The following is a 25,193-nucleotide window of genomic DNA, read 5'->3' as shown; positions in this document are numbered from 1 at the left end:
TTATGCACTTAATTAAACATGAACTTGATCCGAAGCTTGGGTTTGACTCAAATTGTGACAGAGGCAAAGTTCAAATGGTTCTAGATGTCATTTTGCATAACTCCTCTCCTCTTACAGGCTCACGCTGTTGCGCTGCTCTCCCTGCCCTCCTTTTTGTCCACTCTTTTTAGAGTAAGTAGTGCCATCTGTTCTTTAATTGAGAGGAGAGGTGGTTCAAATATTTCTATGGCCTCTGGGAAACAACAGAGGACTAAAGCACTGTCCCCGCTACAGTCTCCCTGTGCCCAGCAGAAGGGCAGCCTGTGCTCTCACCCTGTCTTCAGTGAACATTCAGCTCTACAGCAGGGACCCACTGTAGGTCTCCTTTGTGAGCTGCTGCTCTCTAACACAGACACACTATCTGTGCCTTTCCCCTCTCCTTCAAATCCTTCTTATGTTTGTCTTTGCTAAGCCTCATGCTTGAATTACTCCATGTTTCACATCTTCCTATATTCAAGTTGACAAACTTCTATGAAATGAATCTATTGCAGCTTATGAGACAACTGAAAGATACAGTTGAAGGAAGAAAAAGAAAGCATCAGCATGAGGCAGACGAGACCTGGGCACTAGTTCATCACCTGAGCTATTCCAGTCAAAGGGAATTATTATTCTTATTAAGTAGCAGCCCCTGCAGTGAAGCCTCATTAGGTTAATAGGTTTCTTGGGAGCCACCCTAATTAAATCCATTTCCCATCTAGGCATGTCCTGGTGAGGCAGAATGCACAATACTTATTAAAATGCGCCTGAAATGGCTCTTTCAACCAGTGCAAAACCAACGGAATGCAAGTCCCACATGGTATTTTGGTTTTAATATGCATATTAGCATTTACCAATTAAATTACTACTCACCTGATACAGCTCTATTTGTCTGTATTTAGAATAATAATGCCATATAACTCAGCCGTACTGCCAGTACCATTTAAGGCAGTGGTGAGACATAATTAAAACCCTTGTCGGGAATTCTTCAAGCCACCCAGCCTATCTTGTTTATTATCTAGTAAAACGTCCAAATCAGAGACTTTGCAACACGTCCAAAAGCATCCTGCTTTCAGCTATTCCAGATCAAAAGACTGAGCCAGCCCTGGGATCTCAGAGCCCATCTAGAGGGGGCCTGGCAAGCAGCCCACCCCAATCAACTCTTTAATTACCCATTATCCAGAAGTTGTGGAAAACACAAAATGCACAAGGCTGAAAGATTGTACAGCGACAGTGTAGTACAGCAAGCTCAACAGCATCGCTGCTGGTGGACATGCATGACCCCTCAGCTTGCCCAAACTCAGCTGCCCACCCCCCCACCCCCACCCCCCCCGGAGCTGAGCTCCCTCTGCTCACCCAGCTCAGCCCAGCATATGCAGCCATGCAGCTCCGGGGTGGAGAGCCCAGAGGGGACAGTATGCTAAGGGGAGACCTGCTGACTGCTACTTAGATCCAGATTTTCGTACTGAAGTGCTGAAAAAGATCTTCAGAACAGTCTGTATAGATTGAACTACTCTCGGGTAGTCAGTCTATCACTGCACCTCACACAAAAAAAATAACTGAAGTTAAATGCAGTGGAATAATAGCAAAAGAGATACAGGATTCTAAAAACCATACACAGAATCACAGAACAGTTTAGGTTGGAAAAGACCTTTAAGATCATCGAGTCCAACCATTAGCCCAGAAATGCCAAGCCCACCGCTAACCCACGTCCCTAAGTGCCACATCTACAGGTCTTTAAATACCTCCAGGGATGGGGATGCCACCACTGCCTGTTCCAGCGTAAGACATTTTTCCTAACACCCAATGTAAACCTCCCCATGCACAACCTGAGGCCACTGCCTGTCATCCTACCACTTGTTACTTGGGAGGAGAGACAGACCCCACCTCGCTACAACCTCCTGTCAGATAGTTGTGGAGAGCGAGAAGATCCCCCCTGAGCCTCCTTTTCTCCAGGCTAAACACCCCCAGCCCCTTCCCCAGCCCTGCTGCCCTTCTCTGGACATGCTCCAGCACCTCTACATCCCTCTTGAAGTGAGGGGCCCAAAACTGAGGTGCACATGATACAGCCCAGACTGTCTGCCTTTCCCCTGATCTACTCTTTCAGTAAGAACATAATTTAGATCCTATTTTGGCATCGATTCCCATCTTTCCATTAATTGAAAAAGACTTTGGAGTAGGCTCAGAACATGTCTCACTGCAGGAATGCTCATAACCATAACCAGAAATAATTTAATTTGGTTCTGGCTATCGAACAGTAACATCAAAAGGTATCTCCTTTCCCAGGGGAAAGGTAATGTTACTGGGACAACTTGTAGGCAACATAAAATTTGGGTGAAACTTTGCACCATGAATTTCCAGAACATTTCTGGGTGCATTTCTGGCACGTCTATGCAAATTGCTGTATTTTTTTCTTGGCACGCTATCAGCACTGTTATTTCTATATGCCGATAAAACAATTAGGAACTATTTGTTCAGGTCTTCCACCCACTGCTTCTGTGTCTCAGAAAAGCAGAATAAAATGAGAGCTGAATCTCCATTTTTGTTCATTTTGCAAAACCAAAATGCAGCCAGGGCAGTTCTGTGAACACAAACTTAAGAGACAGATAAAAGGGTCTGGCAAGATGATCTTTATTTTTTAAATAAGGCCTGAGCTCTACTAAGCAAGGTTTGCATTTATGAAAATGGCTCTTAATAAACTAAGTGAAATATAGAATGTTCTACAATGACTTTGTGGATCAGCGTCAACAGTGCAACTTCTGTGACCCTATTCTGGCTGCTGACGGCTGGTTCAGGTGTGCTGTTCTCTGCGTAAAAACCTGGCTGGGTGGCCGAGCTCAGAGACTTGTGGTGAATGGAGTTACACCCCGCTGGTCACAAGGGCGTCCCCAGGGTGCGGGCGGGGGGCAGCCCTCTAACACCTTCACCCATGACCGGGGCGAGGGATCGAGCGCACCCTCAGCAGGTTTGCAGGCAGCCCCGAGCTGGGGGGTGCTGATCTGCCGGGGGGTCGGCCGGCTCTGCAGGGGGGTCTGGGCAGGCTGCGTCGAGGGGCCGAGGCCGATCGGACGAGGGTCCCCAGGGCTCAGTGCCGGCCCTGCCCGGGGGTCACACCAGCCCCTGGGGGCAGGGGGCTGGGAGCTGCCCGGCGGGGAAGGGCCGGGGGGGCTGGTCAGCGGCCGCTGGACATGAGCCGGCAGCGTGGCCGGGTGGCCAAGGAGGCCAGCGGCGTCCTGGCTGGTACCAGAAACAGTGTGGCCAGCAGGGCCGGGGCAGTGACGGCCCCCTGCGCTCGGCACTGGTGAGGCTGCACCCCGAACCCGGTGTGCAGGATCGGGCCCCTCGCGGCAAGGGGGACCTGGAGGGGCTGGAGCGTGTCCAGAGCCGGGCAGGGGGCTGGGGAAGGGGCTGGGGCACAAGGCTGGCGGGGGGGGCTGGGGGTGTTCAGCCCAGAGAAAGGGAGGCTCAGGGGGAACCTGATCGCTCTCTACAGCTGCCTGAAAGGGGGGGTGCAGTGGGGCGGGGTTGGTCTCTTCTCCCAGATAACAAGCGATAGGATGAGAAGCAACGGCTTCAAGCTGTGCCAGATTGGATATTGGGAAAAATGTCTTCACCAAAAGGGTGGTCAAGCCCTGGAACAGGCTGCCCAGGGAAGGGGTGGAGTCCTCATCCCTGGAGGTATTTAAAGACCCGTAGATGTGGCACTTAGGGACATGGGCTAGTGGTGGGCTTGGCAGTGCTGGGCTAATGGTTGGACTCTATAATCTTAAAGGCTTTTTCCAACCTAAATAATTCTATGATTGCTTGTTTTAATTTGGACTAAGAAGTTATATTGATTGTAATGGCAAACAGGAAAGCCTAGAATGCTTGGGCTGGCAACATGCTGCTGCTTCATCACCTTCTGGTGAGTGCTCAGGTATTCCCTACTAAAATATTTTCATGCCAACACTTTGCCAGCTGCATGGGCAGTAAGTGCTCAAAGGTCTCCTAGGAGTGGGGATGCTGTGGCTTTAGTTACAGACACTGTAGTTAGCCTTTCCTACAGCTCTCTTTACAGGGATTCAAGAAAGACACTTTGTGCACAGCTTCCCCAAGGCCCTCATTTGCAGGACGTGACAAAACAGTGCCCCTTTTTGTTCCAAAACAAAACGTAAAAAAGGTCAGTAATTACCACATGCTGGGACATCACAAAGCTCAGACTTAAAGTTCTCATCTAAGGTGAAGCACCACGGGGCGTCCTTCTGGTTCCCTGGGTTGCGGCAGTAGGAGTGACCCCCGTTGAGTTCGGGGTACCTGATGGCAGTGAAGGTGTGGGTATGGGGGTACTGTGAGTTCCATGGCTGGCACTGCCGCCCCGACCTGGTCACGCTTACCGTCCCTCGGTAATCTACTCCTGTGCTGTTGTAGCATTTGTGATCTGAAAAAAAAAAAAATAATAATCCAAAGCAATAGTTGGTGGCGGCAAGGCAGAGGGCCGCAGCACTCGGGGGCAGTGAGCTACCGGCATCCCCAGCCCCAGCACACTGCTGCTGGCCCAGGGCCGGGAAACCCAGTTTGGAAGCACAGGCTCCCAATTTGCTGTGGCTGTAACACAAGGCCTGCTTTGCATTCACATTCCTGGGAGGATTTAAAGCTTATGCTTCTGTAATGAAAACAGCTTATGCCAAGCGTTTTTAATATAAGATACACAAAGAAGTAAAAACTACAGTGGGAACCTGAATTGCAGCCATTATTTTCGTATGAAGGTAGAGAATTTGTGGGAGCCATGTTTTATATTTGACTATTGAGATGTATAAGGGCTGTGAACAGGCTGCAGCCCAGTCTGATCAAAGAGTGAGCTCAGCCGATGTCTAAAATTAGGCTGCATTTGGCAGGCGCAGCCATGGCCAATGTTGACCCCTGCAAATGTTCCTTCTGACAAGCACCCCTGGCCTCGCTGGAGCACCTTGGATGGCTGTGGGAGGACAGGGATGTTCCTCAGGATTCAAATGCTTACACTGCCATTGTTTCCTACTTCATATTAATTAGAAAAGATCTGAAACCAATAAACAGCATTTAGTGTGAGTCCATAGGCAGGTGAAGAAAAAAAAAGAAAAAGTATTTCTGAATTTCTACCCATCCAGCCTAGCTAGGGGAGAAGTGTGCGAGTGGGGTAACTCAAGAGCACGGCATCTGCAAGCTTTCAAAGCCCAGCACCAGCTCCAACGCTGATAGCACGAGCCCCTACAGCCAACCTTTTCACAGTGGTACTTTTTGCACAGAGAAACAGGTGGTTTTCACTTACTTTTATTTATGGGATCTGCCATTGGAATCCCAATCCGGATACAATTGACAGCTTCGGGACTATCTGGCTGGGGAAGATCTTCACAGTTGGGCAGCTTTAATCTCATCAGAATCATGGGATTAGATCTTGCAAAAATATACTCTGTCTGACACAGGACATTTTCCAGAATTTCACATTCATCACGGCACAGGTCTCGTGGCTTGGGAGCTGATGAAGTCTCATCACAGTAGGGGAAGGCGTAATGGCACAGTGAAGGAATAGCAAACTGGGAGCATTTATCCGACAAATGGCTGGAAGTGCCAATCATGGTGAAGGCAGCTGTAAAATACACAAAAGGATTTTACTTAACCCAGTAGGAGTTTTATTCCTGTGCTCTTGCCTTCCCAGTACAACCCCCACTTCCCATTGTGACTATTATTTTCAGATGTTCAGGTGATGAACGGGCCTTCAAGAAATACAGAGCACTAATTACATTAGAAGTTATTAATGATGCTGATTTTGCTGACAGAGAAAGTACATCTGGTTTTCAACACGGGATTAATGTTAAGCACGTTACCCAAACCCCAAACTTAATTATACCCCCCCCCCCCCCAAGAATTTATAATGTTTTGCAAAGTCATATAATATTTGGCTGCTTTTTGCTCAGCAGGTGAAAATGAAAGTTCCTGCAGGCTGCAGGATGACAGCACCAGTGCCTTGGTGGAAGATGACAGCTTTCACACTACCCCAAATGACTTTTCATACAAAATGGTGTAAGATTATGAACTGCTGGTTGTATAGAAACCATTGGCCTTCCCTGTGAGCAATTCAACAACCTTTTTCACAACACTGACAATGTTTGGAAACAAAGGAAGAACACTCTAGGGGAAAGAGGAATTCGTAATATTCTGACAGCAAGAGAAAACCTGAATGTAGAGAAGATGATTACCATGGCTAGGATCTGGCCAAGGTTAATTTATATTTAAAAAATAGAGAGGCACTATGATAGACATCTATGAGGCCTCAGTTTTAATTCAGCACCTCCATTGGCACGGCATATCCTACAAAAACAATGAAAACTGGTTCTTTCCTAAATCTAAAGGGAAAACACTACCTGCTGGATTATTTATGTAGCCTCTTCCAGCACCTAAATAATCTCAACCACATAAAACTCAAGTCTGGTCTCCCTCTGCTTTTAAAATCTGCTTGGGTAACAGCAGTACAAGGTAGCCCAGCTATGAGAATAGCTGTAAATACACAGCCCCTTCTCCTTGGAAAATAATTCTTTAGTTTCTCTTGGGGGAGCTGGATAAGCAGAGACATGAAGGCTGCTCAGATTGTCAGTCTTCAGATGACTCCCTCCACTGACACCGCACAAGGCAGGAGTCCCGGGTAAGCTTTGTGGTGGGAAGCTCACAGCAAGAGAGGATAAAGAGAAAATAAAAACACTACTCTATTTTACAAAACTCTAGCACTTTTTGGGAAGAGACAGTTTTGTGGAAAAGAAGCAAATGCATTTTTTACCTACCTGTAATCTGATTTTCTATTTCACCTTGCATATGCAAAGACTCCATATAAATGGTTCGATTTCCAATAAATCGTGCACAAGCGATCCCCCTGTAGGGCTGGCAAAACCCATCCTCTTCATACTCGTCACTGAAATCAATCATAAACACAAAGGGGTGAAACATTTCACATGCGACTTTGCAACAAAATGTCCCTACAGGGAGCTGGCACTTGTATTAATAGAGGCCGATGCGAGGGGCTTACTGTGTTTGTCTTGCACTCCGCAATTCGTTCTGGGTGACGCTCCCCCAGCGCGGGAGCCCACATGCCGCCATCCCCTCCATTTAGAGCCTGTGATAAGGGATTATATGGTCTTTAGGTAGTGCAGGGGCATGGCATGGGCTTTGTGCCCTGGATGATTTTAACCTTAAAGGATTCCCACACTGCCGCAGGTAGTTTTCAGTATCTCACAAACGAATGCAAAGTGAATATAAGGATTATATCCTTCTATTTCACAAGATCTTGAATGCTCATTTTTTTCAAAACACTTCAGCTGTTTGGTGAAAGCAGTTAGTGGCATTTCAGGTTAGCCAGAATATGCACTAATGTTGTATGAAATTAATGCTTTTTCCATGAGGGGGAAGGCTATATTCAGGAATATACCCAGCCTTGATTAGAAGATAAAACAAACTGCCTGGGGAAAAAAAATAATAAATGTTTATTTAAAGCAACTAACATGCTGTTTTCTAGTTTTAAGCCAAACTTGTACTTAATATTGACAAACATAGCCAGAAGAGTGATGCTAGCAGAGACTGAATTTAAAGCGTATATAGAAAATCAAACCACTCCCAGCACTGATACCCCTGAAGTAGGAAATGTTTCTTCAATCTTCCATGAGTGTGGTAACAGTTATTGCTAAAACAGAACCAAAGCTAAGACAGGAGTTAAATAGACAGATTTCTTTCATTAGGTGCTTTGCTTTATGCAATATAGGAGACATTTAATACATAAATCCAGATGTGAAATTATTTGCCAATATTCTTCAAACAAAGCAAAGAAAGAAATTACTAAACCTCTGAAGACCAGACCAGTCACTGCTTATTTTGAACAGATAATCAACAGCTAAGTGCTGGCACACAACACACAGTTTTATGGATGATTTGAGGAGGAGTTTGCATATGGGATCACTGAAACATGCACCCAACTGCATGAATCAGCCCTTTCACTTTCTTGCTTCCAGAATCCAGTTGGAGATACTTGGGACCCATTTTCTGGAAAGACAGACACCTTGGCTCTGCTGAGGCCCCTGCAAAGGGAGATGCCTAATGAAAATTTGCTGATAATTTCTTTGTTATTCATGCTGGTATTCACCCAAGACAGCTACTATATGACTCTCAAATTAGGAAAAATTATATTAGAATATCCCTAATTATGATCATGGCTGGCTAGGCAAGAAGTTACTTTCTTTGTATGCTTTTTTTTTTTTTTCCAGAATTTATCCTCCCCCAGATGCTGAAAGCCTAACAGTGGAACCAGACTATGCCTTAACAGGGAAAAATCAGAGCTTTTTAATCAACTCTGCTATTAAGTTTCACAAAAGACACTTTCATCCCCGCCTGAAGACCTTGGCTGTGAGAGCTTGGAAATGCAAATTACATTTAGCCTCTTTGAAGTCACCCATTCATTGTGCACAGGGCTTAGAGCAAGCGGCCAGCTTGCAGCAGGGCTCCCCAGCGCCCTGTCACAGCGGCCAGCGCGAGCTAATGGGATTAACAGGAAGAAGTGCTAGGATCACCTTCCAAACATCTCCCAGCACTCCTGAGCTACCAGCTCCAGAGCACCGTCCCAGGATTCACGCAGCATTGTTTTCCAGTTCACGGGGAGAAGCTAGACACCATGAATTAACTGCAGTAATTTATGACTGTGAAGACAGGGGGGTGGGAAAGAGGGATGGTAGAGATGGAAACCTCCTTCCACAGACATCTCACATCAGCTGAGTGTGGGGTCCAGGCTTCATTAGATGATGGTCCCAAGATGTCCCCAAGTACATTGAAAACTGGATTGCAAAAGCACAACCTTTAAACTGCCAATTAAACTCTTCATTAACTAGAGCGATGGTAGGCTGAGGTGTCTCAGAAAATGGATAGTATTCAGCCAACAAAGATACTCAGAGATGTAAACAGAGACACACAACCACATGCATGTGTTTCTGCATGGAGTCAGCTCTGGCAAAAACATTTTTACTCTGTCGGTGCTTGAAGAGAAGACAAAACAGCTGAAACCTGAGCTGAAAAACCACAATAGCTACTGCAGGCTCTGGAGGTCAGTTCTGCATCTTCTAATCAATAAATCCTCCCATAGGAGATAATATATTATTGATTTATTATTTACTATTATTTATTATGGAATTTAGCTCAGGGATTACACCAAACAGCTCTTGAAGGCGATCAAGCATTGCAATTTAAGCACACAACTAGATAGAGAAGACAAAACCAGGAGGAATGTGATTAACATATCAACAAAGCAAACCCACCTCACTCTGAGCCTCACCTTCGAACTAAAGATGTAACTGCATAGCTGCACGCAGCAAGGATGGTAAAGATGTAACTGCATAGCTGCACGCAGCAAGGATGGTAAAGATGTAACTGCATAGCTGCACGCAGCAAGGATGGCGAGTGAGCAAGGACACCAGTTTACCTGGCTGGAAATGCCCCGAGGAGCAGGATTTTGGAGATAATCTCAGAAGGTGAAGATTAAAGAGGAGAGCCTGGATCCTACCACCTCTGCCCCTGGGGCTGCGTGCCAGCCTTGAATTCACAGAGGTAAAGCATGAGATTAGTAGCTCAAATGGAGCAGGCACTGCTTTGTAAATCGGCCCCATAATGGGTCAGAATGATAAATCAAATTAAAGGAACAGGAGCGTCAGAATACGACAGAAGGACCCCTGAGACACAAGAGGATAAGGTCCCCTGGTCCCCACTCCTAGAGCTGCTCTGCCCCACGGTGATAAAGGAGGGAAGTACGGGGCTGTGAGGTTCAGCTATTGCTCCTGGCAGCTCTCAGGAGCCCAGAACAGCAGCTCCCACGATAGGTGTCCTGATCCCAGGCTGGTAACATGACATTGTGGTGAAGTTATTGGCACGTGGTCATCAACGAACAAGTGGCCACCTCTCACTCCCTGGCTGTTTCTGTATGACACTTTGTCAGCCATTTGGGGGCACACCAAATCTTCTGCCCCTGCCTCTCTTCATGATGCCTCTTCCTCTCCCTTGCTCCCACGGCTTTTTTTTATGAGATGGCTCAGGATGGAACTGCTTACATCTAGTACCTAGGGCCTCCCTGGGCATCCCTTTGGTTCTTGATGGGCAACTGAAGCTGTACCCAGCGATATCCAGGGCAGCCCTGGAGACAACGCTGCTGCCAATGCAGCTGCAGCTCTGCCAGACAGACGCTGCCTGAGCCATCGCTCCCCACAATACAGAGTTTTGGGGGGCAGCCACCAACTCTCCATCTAAGACCATTTCTCACTGAACAGATTGCTGCCGAGGCTGAACACACTCTGCTTGCCAGACATTTCATCCAAAACCAGAGCTGCAGCCTGACATGGAGCCCACAATAGCATGCTGAGCTCCTACAAGGCTTAAACACATTCCCCACCTCCTGCTGCCAACTGGCAGCCGCTTCGTGGGCTGCCTTTAAAACACAGCTATCAGTTTCTTGGGATCAAGGCTGAGATTGCAGATACCTTTCACACAGTTCACGTTTTACATACCTCACATGTTTTTTGGTAAGCAAAGCACAGCATCGCCGCTCAAATGACTATCTGCTTCATGGTCCTGGTTTGATTCTACCCACAGCCAAAGGATGTGTCCCTTTGGCTCAAACAGATGTAAATTAGGCTTGATTCAGCAGTTAGCGTGTTAAAATTTACAGACAAGTTTAAGTCCTAATGAAATGGAAGCCAAATGAAGCCTGTAGGCATTGCTGATTGGGGACGGACTTAATCACTTGTGCAAATTTTGAACTGGAGAGGTAAGCAGTCAGCAGCTGAAACTGGGAATGGCAGCTTGCAGGGGCAATTCAGCGCTAATCACAGCGCAGGTTTTGGGGTCTGGGCACGGCCCCTCGACCAACTCTCCTTCAATGACAACTACACAAGACAAAGGAAAGTGTTGGATTTTAATGACCGACAGATGACACAGCACTGGAACATTTCAAGCTTATTTCTTTTCAGATTTTGTTTCCACTCTGTTTTCTGTTTGGGTCTTTAAATATTTCTAGCCCTGATGTGAATCCTGGAGCTTGCCCATTGCTGTTAGATCCCACAGCAGTTCCCTCTGTGACAATACTCCTGGCTTCATGTAATAACAGTACCATGGATTAAATTTACACTGTACTCAGGTGTCTTTAAGTATCTGACTGCACAAAGTTTACAGAAGACTGAGTAAGAGCTTTGAAGGGTGCACACACCAATTCACTAACGTACTCTGATCTGAGCTAGAGTTTGCATCAACATGGAATGTACTGGGTCTTCACAAAGCCCAAACTTGAGCAGCATCTTTCTATGGATTACAGAGGCTGCACAGAAAGATCAGCACTGTAGTAAGGTACCTCATGTCTCTCTGGGTACACCTGAATACGAGTAAGTGCCTGTATGAGTAAAAGGACCCTGTCCTTCACGATAGCAAAGGTCTCAACCAGGGTCACCTGAACAAAGCCAGGAGAGACCAAGTCACAGCGCACAAAAAAATTTGCAAACAACTGACAAAGAATTCAGTGTCACTGTTTGGGTTCATTTTCCCCTCTTCGGTTTTCTGCTAGCAATACTTGTATCTGTCAACTCTGGGTCACCAGCAGCTTTTCACATATTGAAATGGTAACAAAATAATAAACCAACCCTAAACCAAAGAATGGCTGGTGCAAGTTCATGCTTCTCCTCCTTCCCTTTGCTTCTCACTCAGAACCTCCCAATGGTTTTCCTGGTGTTACCTGACTGTGCAGCCAGAACCTTCTCTTCTGTCTGGGATATTCTCCTTCATCCCATCTGACTTTGGCATATTGAAGAGGTAAACATGAAAGCAAGAGTGCTTACAGCTCCATGTGCAAAAGCCATACGGTGAATGAAAAAGCACATTCAGAAAAGGCAGAGTGGTTTGAGACGAACACCATCGATCGGTGGATCTGGCACCAGGGCAGCACTGCTGCGTTGCTGCGGTGTCAAAATGCAGGGGTGCTTCATGTTGTGCGATGGAGGTGCTGCTCTTCGTAAAGTTTACCCTGTTACTGACGTCTGCCGCTTCCCACATGCCACAAACTCCTTGGCCCTTTCCCAGGCGAGCACAGGATCAGCAACAGGCAGCAGGACTGAGCACAGCAGGCACTCCTGAGACAGCAGTTCTTTAACAGAAGCTGACAGAGGGTTGTTTCTTATGAGAGATACACTCATGCATAAAAATGCAAAAGGAAAGGAAAGGAAGGAAGGACCAAAATCTCTGACTTTGCGCTGGAATCCCGGAGGAATTAGTTACAGGTACCATATCAGGAGAGATCTCTATCTCATCTGCCTGTGGTGCAGTGGCTTGAAAGACTGATTTGCCTCCCAGCGCAGTGCCTTTCTGCTGCAGTCTGAAACCAGGGAGAATTTCTAATTGCTGCTGACTTGAAACAGCAGCAGCTTTTTAGGCATCCCCATGCAAACCAGGCAAAGCAGCCTGCAGCAGCGGAAAAGAAATAACAATCAGTTTGCAATTTCTTTCTTATCGGCTCATGCTAAACATGGAGGGGCTGCACGGTATCCACCTCATCCAAATGCCTCTCTGCAGTCTGATTTGTAAATACAAACCATTTCTTCAAGATTCTCCATCAAAGTCCGCTTCCCAACATCCTGACTGTTCTTTGCCAGTCTTTTTCTAACTTACCAGAAATTGCCCGAATCTAAACAACGGTCCCAGCAAATGTCAACAACAGGTCCAGGAACTTAGTTTAGCCGAAGCTTTGTAACCAGGCTCTAACGTGAGTTCACTTAGAAGTATTTTATAAATTAATAGAAAACCTGAACGTTGTGAGATCATGTTGTATTTATTTTTACAATATCCAATGTATTAAAAATACATTTTCCAAAGATGGTGTAATAGTGTGGTCATTTCTACCACACTCCATGGATTTCTTTCTTTCTTTCTCTTTTCTTTTTCCTTTTTCTTTCTTTTGCTTTAAGAAGGATTTGAATGAGTATCCAACAAGAAAGAATCCTAGATACAGGACTAATTTTGATATCTTGAGCAAAAATGGGCAAAGGAGACATGTAGGACAAGGCAAACCAGACATGTAGGACAAGGCAAAACAAAGTCCTAAATGCTTTGACTGTTCCAAGACAAGAAGTAGGAGCATTGCTCTTCCTCCTGATGCCTGTTCCAACACCAGCCTGCTAAGATACACACTTAAGCTTAGGTCAGTCAGTTGGTTAGGTGGGATCATTGGATTACCATGATTTTGGTAAGCAAATCTCTAACTGACAGCAACGTAAAGAGGGGAGTGTACAGAAAGGCAGCGAGGATTTAAGGAAAGCAACAGGGGAGAGGACATCATAATGGTCTGTGACACTGGAAGATGGCCATGTAAAGCCAGCACAGGATTAAGGTGTGCATGCAGTGCCAGACTGATTTATGAAGATTAACTGATCTGAAGAGCAAAAGCAAATAAATGGTGTGTTATCTCCAAGATCTAACAAGTGGAGATGGGAGTAGCTTTGGCTCTGTGTGAAGACTGACCACACTTTTTTTTCACTTACAAAGTGAAAGGCATTTTGTCTTGCTTAAAAAAAAATAAAATGTTCTAGCATAGCACTAAACTAGTCAGAGCTGTTTATCTAAATAATTTATATCCAACAGCAGAGTACTGATGGGAAAATGCAGCCAATGTTGTCTAGTTCAGACAACCAAGTGCTTTATATCCTTCTCTTCCAAGGAAAAACTGCTGCTTGCTGCAGCGGGACAACAGAAGTGTGAGCAGACAGCTCAGCTCCCGTCACCCTGGCACTGGCAAGTCCCCTGGCACAGCCGGGGATTCACGCTGCGCCTGGGGAGACTCCGGGGCCCTCTCAAGAGCTGCACCAAAAGGCTCCTGCTTAACACTTGACTCATGTCCCACAAATCCACCACCTAAAACTGGGGTTTATGGAGGGTGTTGCTTCAGGGGAGTTGAGTTCATAACGCATGCTGGTAGGTGACAGCATGGAAGGAAGAAACATGCTCTAGAAAAATTTGCAGTTAATTAAAAGGTGTATCAAAAAATTATTATTATTACATATAGCCAGTACACCCTCTTTACATGCATGAATACTGTATAAATTATTTGTACATTGTTAAATAAATTGTATTTTCTTCTGTACTCATGTTCCAGCTTCAAAGAGAATAAAATGAAAAGTTTTGACTTGGCAGATATCCCTTAAAGCAAACAGATGAATAATATTCTGTCATAGTTTCCAAAGAGCAACTTTCCCAGTTGCTTGTGCCTTGCTTTGAAAATGGGAACATATTGGCTCTGTTTCATAACAATATTTCAGAAATGTGAGGGCTGCATTTTACTTTGCAAAAAGAAGAGAATTGCCCAGACTTGTACGTCACCGTGTAATTTAAGGAAAAGTTCTGTGTAATATAAGGTATTGCTGTTTTGACACCCCTTTAAAGTCGCAGGGCAGCTAGGGTTTAAATGGTTCACTAGGAAAGTGTAGGCATAAAAAAAAATATTAATAATGCTGTCCTTTGACATCATTAAATTTACAGAGTCCCATAGCACCACTGACCCACTTAGTTCCTATAAATAATAATAATGATGATGATAAAAAACTGAATAAGCAATGATCTGCCTAAGTAACTACTTTATTTAGTTGTTATCTCACATTCCAGGCTGATAGCTGGTTTAACATGATGCCTCTGATCCAGAGATGGACAAAATATCCAAAATTAACGTGAGTTTGGGATGCTGTTCTGCACAGCTTCGCACGTGGGATGGCACCAAGTGGCTCAGGCCAGCGCTGAGGCCATGTTATGGCCATTCTCTGCTAAAACTGGGACAGATAAAAATCCCTGACCCCACAAAAATCTTACAATTACCCAGATGTATTGGTCTAAGCATTTCTCAGGGCTACATATCCTTGCACTCCCCTCCCCCAGTCACTTCTCGTTAAAGGATTTTGGTGCTGAAAGGAGGCAGGTTTGCGCAGAGACATAAACATCACTGGTGAGAGCTGACATGTGTTTTCTACTAACCTCATCTGGGCAGCGTGGCAGCATCCACAGCTTTGGAAGCTTAATAAAATATCTCTCTCATGCAATTAATCCCTTGGCAAGGATGCACTGAAGCAGTTACTGTGTGTTTTCCTTTGTCATCATAAGAAAGTTTTACAGTGTCTCTATCAAAATGACTCATTTTGGGGAAGCAAAATCTGCCTAGAAAAGCTCAGTAACGGTGGCCATGAATTTGATCTAAACATTGACCACAAATAAATAAATTAACTGGGATGTTAGCCTCTGAGATTCACTCTTTTTCTCCTCCTAAACACTTTATAACAATCCCTTCCCCACCAAAACTCCTCCAAAGTCAATGGGCATTCCTGCAAGCAAGGGTATGAGCGGGCCTTGCGCTTGCTCAGCAGCTGCAGCTGGTTAGGAAACAACCCTGGTAACAGCGCTGGGATCTTTCCTGGCAGATTTCTTACATCATTATTCAAGATGAACTGCAAATCATATGCTCGTAGTTATGGAAATGGCAGGAAATTTCTTGCACTTATGTTTTGTTTGACAAAGCTATTTTAAGGTTATGTTTGGAAGGTCGGTCCATCCAAGTTTCTAGATGAAGAGGAAAAAAATGTAAAATGTTTCTGAAGAGCAGTCAAGCAGGATAAGATTACAAGCGCTAAATGTTGCCTCTTCTATCAAGCCTTTGTACTGCCCAGAAAAACACTCTCCCCTCCTCCTGGATTCCCTCATGGAGCTGCAATGATCTCACACACACGTTCCTTATCCACCTCTCATCGGGCATTAACCTTTAGATAAGGAATTTTTGATGGAAAGATCATCAACTTCACCCCATAAATCGGCTGCAGCCGCTCCGCCCTGAGTGATAGCAGACCCCTCTGCCCCACAGGGGCCCAGGCTGTTGGGCTGATGGCCCTCGGGAGTGGACACCCCGGACCGTATCACATCCATATCCATCTCCTAAACGGCGAGAGCGCAACCCTTGGGCACTGTGCCGGGAAGCTGGGCATGAAATAAGATGCCAGGCAAAGGGAATAGGCTTCCTCTAAGTGCCTTGGCCCCAGCTCTCGGATTTTTGCCCAAATCCCTTGTAACCAGGAGCTTTCTGAATGCACATTTTATGAGCAGCCTCAAAGCGTACTACAGCCCGCCTGTGGCACCTCCATCAGCCACCCATGCCCAACCATCACAGCTGGGTGCAGCTCTGTACAAGTGACAGCAAGCCACTAGATCTGACGGAGCTCCTTGATCAAACACCTCATTGCTTTCACATGCATAAAAAGTATTTAAGTGACCTATTTGACCGGGAAGTTGACATCCCCCAGAGACCGCTCCCCACCTACAGCACTGCCATATGGGAGAGTTACTGCAGGTTTACTTGGTGCTGCATGACGTCAGCACTTTTCCACATAAGAACAACACATCCTTCTGCCCCTTGGGGTCTGCCAGGAGGCTACACAGAGGGCAACAAAGAGGGCATATCCCAAAGGACATATTCTACATTGTATTCAGTTTGTAGTCAGATAAAAATCCCCAGTACCAAAGAATTCATTCATTATTTAGTCACATGAAGTTACGGAGGTTGTTCAGATTTCCTTGAGCAATTAAATAAGCTGCAGATTACATTGTGCGTCTCCCCCACAAATTTCCCCCCCAATATACGGAAAAGTGCATCTCTGCAATATATTCAAAAAAGAAACTTTAAGAGAAATACAGTCAAGGTTGAGTTGCCTTCCAAATGGCTTGATCTGGACATTAAGGGCTTTATTCCTAAATATTTTCCTGCTTCTTTACAGGCATAATGGGGCCTCAGAGCAAGTGTTCATGCAACTGATACCACATGAGGTCTCTTTGCACCAAAAGTGTGGCATAACCAGGCTTTAATGCATAAGGAGCTGGGTCCTCCTAGGAGTGCTGCTTTGAGAAAACAGCAGGGACAAGGGTACTTTGAACCCCTGTGATTAGAATAGGGTGAGAATAATAAAGTTTGAAGTAACACCTTTCTGTTTGCCTTACATTAAATCTCTTTTGTCAGATGTCCTTTTTTTAAGGAAAAATTAACATTTTAAATTTTCCAGTTAGCATTACTATGATTCCTGTCTCCCTCTCAACTGCGTATTCCTGGCTGATGGCTGAAACTGATCAAGTGTTCAGTAAAGGAGACTTGGCTTGCTGCTGTATGATACACACCTACCTTTGCAACAGGATAGTCAAGTCTTCTGGAATACACAGGAAATAACACACATTCATAAATGAGAACATCAAAAAGGAAAACATTTAATCTAAAGCAAAGGACAATTTTTTATGGTGTTAACACATAGACTATTTAAATAGCATATGAAAATATCTTCATTTTCAAGCTGTTTTTCCATCCTATGTGATTTTTTTTTTTTCTTTCTCTCCTACGGAAGGACTACAAACCTTCCCATCCTGCAGCAGCATGTCTGAAAGACCTGGTTCATTCCCTGAGAAAACTATTGCTCAGGAGGGACTTCTTACAGCAGGCAGTATCCTGCTCCTTCCTGGGCCTCAGGACCCTGCAAATACAGCTTTGAACTCTCCCTAACCAACACAAAAACTTGCAAGCACCAAGAGTCAATATTGAACACTACAAAATGAGTTTCAGGACCTCTGCAGCCCATTTTATCTCTCACTCACTCTTTCCTGCTTTACCATGTTTTCTGAAGTCACAGCTTTATTTCTGCTCCTCCCTCCCCTCTCCCTCCTTCTAACATTTAATTTGTCTTATGTGACTCAAATAGGTCTTTCTTCTGGTGACCTAATATTTTAACCTTAAGCATGATGAAAAACAGACTTCACAAATCTGACACTTGAATTAAAAGTGAAACACATGCCTCAGCACAAGTTAATTAAAAATAATACATATAATGTTAGCTTGTTTAAACTTATTATTTGACCAAAAATTTGCACCCATCAATAACTGCTATAGTCCACAACTGCTACAAAAATAACAGTAACCACCATAAGCCCAAACTTACTGAAAAAATTACGGACTTCAGCACACCAGTACCCCAACGCACGAGCTGTGTACCTGCTCAGAGCATTGTGCATCACTGTTTGATGCCTCAGTACTAATTCAGATTCCAATAATTAATTGCAGATAACTGATTTTACAGGCATATAGACTTGTTTCTCTTAATGTGGTAACTAACTTTTGCCCTGAAATGTGTTTCTGTGGTTCCCTTTGATGGGACAGGGGAGAAGGCAGGCACTACAAAGTAAGGACAGTGGATGGAGAACAACTACATGGAAAATGATGATCTGAAATTCAAGTCCTTTAAAAAAATCTAGCTGAAAACATATTTTACTAAATAGGCTTCCTAGGAATCATGTCAAGGTAGGATAGGAATACGGCATTTTTCTCTGCTGACGAGCAGTCTGGGGGTTGCTGGGTTTATGAGCATAATACTCATACTTTGGCTGGGGGTAGCTGGTAAGCCCAAAACCATTTTAAGCAGTTAGTCTCATTGACATAGTTGGTCGAGTTTAACAACTGTGAAAACATTTAAAGTTCACATAACTCGCAGGTCTATCATAAATTCTGCTCCTGACAGACACACACAAATAGAGGCTCCTCAGCTGGGAATCGCCAGTCTGCTTTAAAGGGTATGGTGAGTTATATTAAACTGAGAATGTCTTGTGAAAAAGATTGCTTTCGAGATAAGAAACCCTTTCTTAAGACAACAAACATGAGTGAAAATATGCTTCGGTGAAAATTTAAGATCTGTACATCCATTCTCTAATGGTAATCAGATAAGGTACAGAGAACTTGTTTTCTTTTAAAGCATTTTGCCTCTCTACATAGCCTGCACAGACCAGCATGAAGCAACCACACATCTGTAACCGTCTTGGGACCAAAATATCCCTATTTTGGTTAGCCTTCAGAAGGATGCCTACCCTAAATTCTGAAACTCCTGATTTGAAGAAAAAACTGTGTAAAAATGGCAGCTTTCTACTTAGAAATGGGCCAAATCCTTCTGCTATCCCAAAAGAGCGACTTCATTGCAACATGCCTTCCTGCCTATTTTCTGGCAGCAGCATTAAAAGAATTAAGTAAATTCTGACCTCCAATTTTTTTTTCTTTTATTGTGGTAAACAAACATAGGAACATCTAATTTTGCAAGACCAACAGTCTGAAACACTACAAGCTTAAAGCACTTGTCTGAGCAACTTGTTTGCAGAAGATGTGTCAGATAATGCCATTTTGCAGCTCATTTACAGCCAATAATTGGTATTCAAGGTGAAAAAAACACTTTCCTCCCCCCATAATCAGCACCCTGGCAGAAGAAGAAAAAGGTACATATTTTTCTGGACTTCTCTAAGTTTGCAGGATATGCAATTTATTGATATTTACGAACAAATAAAACTATCCCAACTGCTTTATTCAGTTTTATTATTCAATGTGTCAGCAATTGAGAATAGTAATTCGATTGAATTTTGCATTAGAAGTAACTACACTAACTTGCCTCTGTGAAAGGATCACAAATTTCTAAGACATTTTACACAGGATTACTTAGGTACTTTGATGCAAACTGTATTTGGGGTACTCATAACAGCCAGCTCTACCATTTCTCAGTAAGAAAGTGCAGCCACATCTGTTAGAATTCCTACCTGCCTCCACATGGCATGATGGGCTGAGCTGCACGACACCAAAATTTCAGCTGTAAATCTGAAATTAATTGGTATTGATAAGGTTATGTGTGTGTTACGTATTATATTAATGCATTCCCTCACTAGAAAAATATTATTTAAGATAATAGAACTGTTTCCAGAACCTTGTTTTAATAATGTCTCTCCTGGCATACTTTTGCAGTTGTATTTTATCAAGTCTAAAAGCTGTTTATCTTTGAATAGGTGAAATGCTGGTTCGTATCAATACTAATTCTTATCATGGTCTTGTAATATAAAACATGTATTTTACAACTCCATAAAAAATTAAATGAGGATTAAGCCAAACATCATTTTAAAAGGCATGCACACATACCATCCATGTAGCAAAACAATTTACACATAGTGTGAGCGAGCTGAAAATCAAAGGAAACATTGGTATTTATATACCATTGCTCCTTTTATCCAGCTGAGGAACTTTATTTTGGCAAGACCACAATTGCCTATTTTGTCTCACAAAAACACCTTATATGCCAAGGATGGAGGAACATTCCTGTGTTATTCACACTGAGGAAAAATATGGAGCAGCTCCACAGAAACCCATGGAGTTCCTCTGGGTTTATCCCCCTACAGCCAAGATCAGACTCTGAAACGGTCACAGCTCCTGATGCCAACTACTGCCCCAAAGACAGCTCCGAATGCAAAGCAAACATTCTCCGGATCACTCCTTCACATTTATCATTGCTAGAATGATATTTTCTCATTATGTTTTGTTCCTTTCAAATCTGCAAAGGACAGTACACTCATGGAGGTCAAATCCTCATCTGCTATTTGTGCCTGGGCTAATTTGCATCCATTGAGGAGGACAAACTGACACCACCAAATTGTAAATAAATGCTAAAAAATTACCATGAGAAGCAAAAGTCAGACAAGGAGATTTCTGAAAGTAGCATAGCTGCAAACAGTACAGGAGAGGCTCTTCCTATGCTTTTAGGGCCAAGAGTCTCTGCTACAATTCATATTTTTTTCTTGCAAGATGGAAAGCGTGGAACTGTCAACAACACCACAGAGTACGTCAGGTTTTTTTTGGTTTTTTTTAAATCATACAAATACAACAAAATAGTCTCTATTCCAAAAGTTACTAAAGACAACATTAGATAGCACATACTAAAACCAGATCTTTTGAGACAGCTTGCATCCAGGAATTGTAAAAGACAACGTCTCCGTGGTCTCTTCATGGCTGTTCACTTAACCAGATGCCCGGCAGCCCTCGCACTGCCAGTACTCACACATGTCACGGACAGACCCAAGTGACCCCACATCTGCCAGCCTTACACCACCCGAGACACAACAGTGGAATGGCTGAAATAAAGCCCAAAAACCACAGGATCTGAGGTGGTAACAGAGCTCTGGTGGCAATTCCCAGGAGCTTATGGAAAAGAGACCTCTTAAATGTGCTTTAGCGAAGTCAGGATTTGGGTTGTAGCGATACCAATGCTTGCATGTTTAGAATCTTATAAAGGCATTCGACTTGACACAGCACAAGCATGTTCAGAAGTTAAAGACAGATACTTTTTTTCCCCCTCTCTAGGGCTGTGCCCTAGTTAATTCAAAGCCACCAGATTTGGAACATAACATACCTGAGAGAAGTACGGCAGCGGGTGCAGCCCCCGCCATGGTTAGATGGAGGACTGCAACCGACTCCTTTACCTTTCACAGCCCCTTCATCACAGGGCTCTGGCTCACAACACTCCCGATGTTGGCTGGTTACCCAGCTGCCCATGGCACTGGGTGGCCATTTAAATTGCCGATTTTCAGGCAGCGTTCATGAGAGAGTCCCATTCGAGCATGGGGCACCTGGAGTATGCCTGTACTCATCCTCCCCTGGCAGCGGAGGAGCTTCCTCCCAGCAGGCACGTCGGGCCAGCCCAGGGGAGGTAGACGTTAGTCCAGGTGGAAGCAGAAACACCCCTACCACTGGACTGTTTATGAAATCAAAAAATCTGAAGATACATGGGGAGTGATTAAGAAAAGAAGTTTTGCAGCTGCCCAGCTGCTGGTTGGGACAGTGATTTTAAGAGGCCCAGCACATGGCTCTGGATCCCAGCCCTGGGATGTCTCATTCAGGGAAAAAGCAAAGTCTTGATGCTGAGTCCATCTGAAGCGGGAGGAGAAGCATAAACTGCCCAGGGGGTGACGGGGGCAGGAGGAAGGGGGTTACATACGGACAGAGATGACTTTTCATGTGGGTGAACGAAAGCCTAGGACAGGAAACAAATCCATCGCACAGAGGCCACAGACACCGCCTCTCCCCCTGCCAGCACCCACGCTTTGTTGGCAGTACTGTAATTATTATTATTACTATTTTTTGTTCTCTTGAATAATTCCTACCACAAGCAACTGGAGGTTTCACTACCCTTAATGTTTTGAATGTTTCATCTTAATTAATTTTCAGCCCACTGGTAGCGAGGCTGGCAGCCAGCAGATAAAACAAAAACCTGCTTGAAGTTATGCCCAGAGTTGAGCCATTGCATGGCATTACGATCTGACAAATCTCTTGACAGATCCCTCACTGCTCCTCCTTTTCTTGGTTCCCCATCAACACAAACTGAAAATAGCAGGACAGGATTTGTTTAAGGAATATCAACAACAGCTGGGCACTAAAGTAAAAGAACACCAAAATGCAAGATTGAGATTTACCCACTGAGCTTTTACTACCTGGTTATGCAAGATATTTTATGACAACCACAGAAACATTATAGGCCTTTAAATAGGATTTCCTTTATAATTAAGGCCTTACAGCATAGGTGAACCTCACAGTACCTCAGAGATGACCTCAAACATTAACCAGTTTCTGAAATGTTTGACTATTTCTTTATTTCACCCCTTACACCTGACCTACTCCCATGGCTGTGCAAACGGCCAGAAGCCCAGGAAAGTGCTCTAACGTTTGGCCACCAGAAGTTGCAGGTTTTTAAGTAAAACAAGACCATACAAGCCTTTTAAACATGCATGCTTCATGTGCCAGAAGTTCAATTTTCTCTTTCAGAAAAATCATAATAAAGATGACTGATTTACAATTTCATTTGTCAGTTTTCTGACTTTGTTACATTTAACTCATTCCATGACAGCTAGAAATCATTTTATACTGTAAGTATATGACACAGGTTGTGTAATTATTTCCCTTTTTTCCTCCTACATCTACAGACCTTTACACCCACCTCCCCAGAAGTAACACCTGTGCACATTGGGAAACAACACTAATGAGGCAACAGCCAGACAAGAGTCACAGACTCATTTAGGTTGGAAAAGACCTTTAAGATCATCAAGTCCAACCGTTAATGCAGCACTGTCAAGTCCACCACTAAACCAGGTCATTAAAACACCACATCTACAAGTTTTTTAAACACCCCCACGGATGGTGATTCCACCCATCCCTGGGCACCCTGTTCCAATGAAGCAATGTATTCTGCAACACAAAATCTTATGTTGACTGTCATCCCACTGCAGGCTGGCGAGGAGGGAAATCAAGGAGGTTGGTTTCCAGTCTTTTTGCTTTTTGTTGGGTTTTGTTGGTTTTTTTTCAGGTTTTCATTGTGTTTTTTTAAAAACTGCTGACATAGACCAGCAAACCCCCAAAACAGAATAGAAAGCTCCAAAAGCCTGGGAATGGGAGGGGGGAGGCTCTGGCACTTGGGCTGCATTGTAAAATACACCCCTCCACCCCAAAACAACAGTACCCATCTCTATTTTAGCAACTCTTAGATGAAGAGCCCTTGCAGAAGGTGCTATGTTGTAAATACATGCAAATAAAACAGACTCTGCCAGAAACTTTAAGACACTGTGTTGTCTGAGCATAACACAAATCAGGTCTAATTCCATGTGAATCAGAGTCATTCTAAAACAATTTTTAATTTACCCTCTTTGAGGGCAAGACATAAATTCAGGGCAAGTCCTTTCCAAAATAGGCTCTGTTTAACCAGTACAGTAACCTGACACAGTCCAGGAAGGGTAAAAATAATTGTTACTGTAATATTGTCAGATCTTGCCTCACAGCCTTCAGGCTCAAAGAAACCTTCTAAGCCATTTAAATTGCCTTTATGATTAGAGCTAAGTAAGAAACTTTTATCATTAAAATTGTCTTGAGAGAAAACATCATCTTCTGAAAAGTGGAATGTTTCACAAAAACACAGTGGTTTGGCCAAAACTGCTGCTGTGATCTTTTAGCAGCTCCAGAAGGATTTTTTGGGTTGGCTTCAAAATAGCTGCTATCTGGAATGACCACAAGAAATATGGGAAAACCAGGTTATTCCTCTGCTCTAAAGCAGAGCCTGCATCTTCCTCCTCTCAAGTGAGTATATGCTGCACTAGGGGCTATGCAACATTTATTTTCTGAGAAAAATGCCTAATGCTCTCAGGTTCGTTTCAACATGGAATAAAACCAGATATTGAAGGCTCAATATTTTTAATCAAATGCAATACTTTTTTTCCAACCTGTCTTAGTTGCAGCCTTAATATGGGTCTTAGCAGCATGGGTCCTCTGTCCTGGGGTGGATTGAACTCCTACCCAGACAATTTCTGCCAGGGAGTTCTGTGGGAAAAAGGCCTCTGTGTGACATTAAGGATATACAACATTAATAGGAACAATACTTGGCAGATCTATTTGGTTTAACTCATAAGACTCAATATATTATTAGTCAGATACAGACTGCCAACTGTATGTAATGATCTTTTTCTTTTTTTGCAACAGTTAAAGAATATCTCTGTAAACACGACACCCTGAAGGCTGCAAGAGATGATCAGCCTAAGTAATGCAACTTTTCAGCCTATCTTTTTTTTTTTTTAATCCTTTCTGTTTCCAAACAGAAAATATACACATAGTGTGTAACTCAGGGTCAAATTATATAATTACAGGATTTCTTTAAGTGTTTACAGAAACACTGACAACTGACTTAACCAATTAGAGAAAGGAAAATCTACTCTCTTATCCACACTTTATGTATCAGCCCCCCAGGTTCCTACGCTGGATTTGAAATGTTTCTAGATCCACAGTGTTAAAAAACAACAATAAGGTATCTGAGCATAGTTTATAACGACAGCTGAAATTCACCTTTCAGTGTTATCTTCAGCATTTATCAAATATGGCCAAACAAGGCAACAGGACTAATGCAGCAAGGCTAAATTAACATGCTAAAAAGCAGCTAAATATAAAAAGGTACAAGACCTGATCCTGCATTTCCAAAATGCTGAAAGCTGAGCACTTCCTAAGCAAGTAAAAGCCATTTCATATTTTCATCTTCACTTCGATGTGGGTTGTAATACACAATTAGCACTGCCTGCCGCCTCCTGACCTCTGCAGGCACATCGAAATGCACCATATGTACTCTTCCTTTTCTGTTTGGATGTGCAGTGGGAATTAGCACAAGAAACTGTGTTACTGCTTCTTCAGGAAGGCCACGAAACAGGGTTGAGAACTGATTTTGCAAAGAAATGAAATAGTAGTGCTTGTGTTCCTGTCCTTAGGT

At 43.8% G+C, this 25,193-nt stretch overlaps 1 protein-coding gene across 2 annotated transcripts in view; it reads right to left on the bottom strand.

Annotated features, from left to right (window-relative positions):
- Positions 1–25,193, bottom strand: part of ROR1 (receptor tyrosine kinase like orphan receptor 1) — a 171,584-nt gene that overhangs the window by 8,649 nt on the left and 137,742 nt on the right. The window contains exons 5-7 of one of the 2 annotated variants that reach the window (XM_055725112.1): positions 6,807–6,934; positions 5,300–5,617; positions 4,187–4,432 (exon numbers count right to left, since the gene is read on the bottom strand). In XM_055725112.1, coding sequence (XP_055581087.1) covers positions 4,187–4,432; positions 5,300–5,617; positions 6,807–6,934 — 692 coding nt within the window. The remainder of the gene's footprint in view (positions 1–4,186; positions 4,433–5,299; positions 5,618–6,806; positions 6,935–25,193) is intronic. The other variant, XM_055725113.1, reaches the window with a different exon arrangement.

The sequence above is a fragment of the Falco cherrug genome, chromosome 12, assembly GCF_023634085.1.
Source record: "Falco cherrug isolate bFalChe1 chromosome 12, bFalChe1.pri, whole genome shotgun sequence".
NCBI classification, from domain to species: domain Eukaryota; kingdom Metazoa; phylum Chordata; class Aves; order Falconiformes; family Falconidae; genus Falco; species Falco cherrug.
The sequence above is the reverse complement of the archived record's forward strand: the minus strand, read 5'-3'. Positions and strand labels throughout refer to the sequence as shown.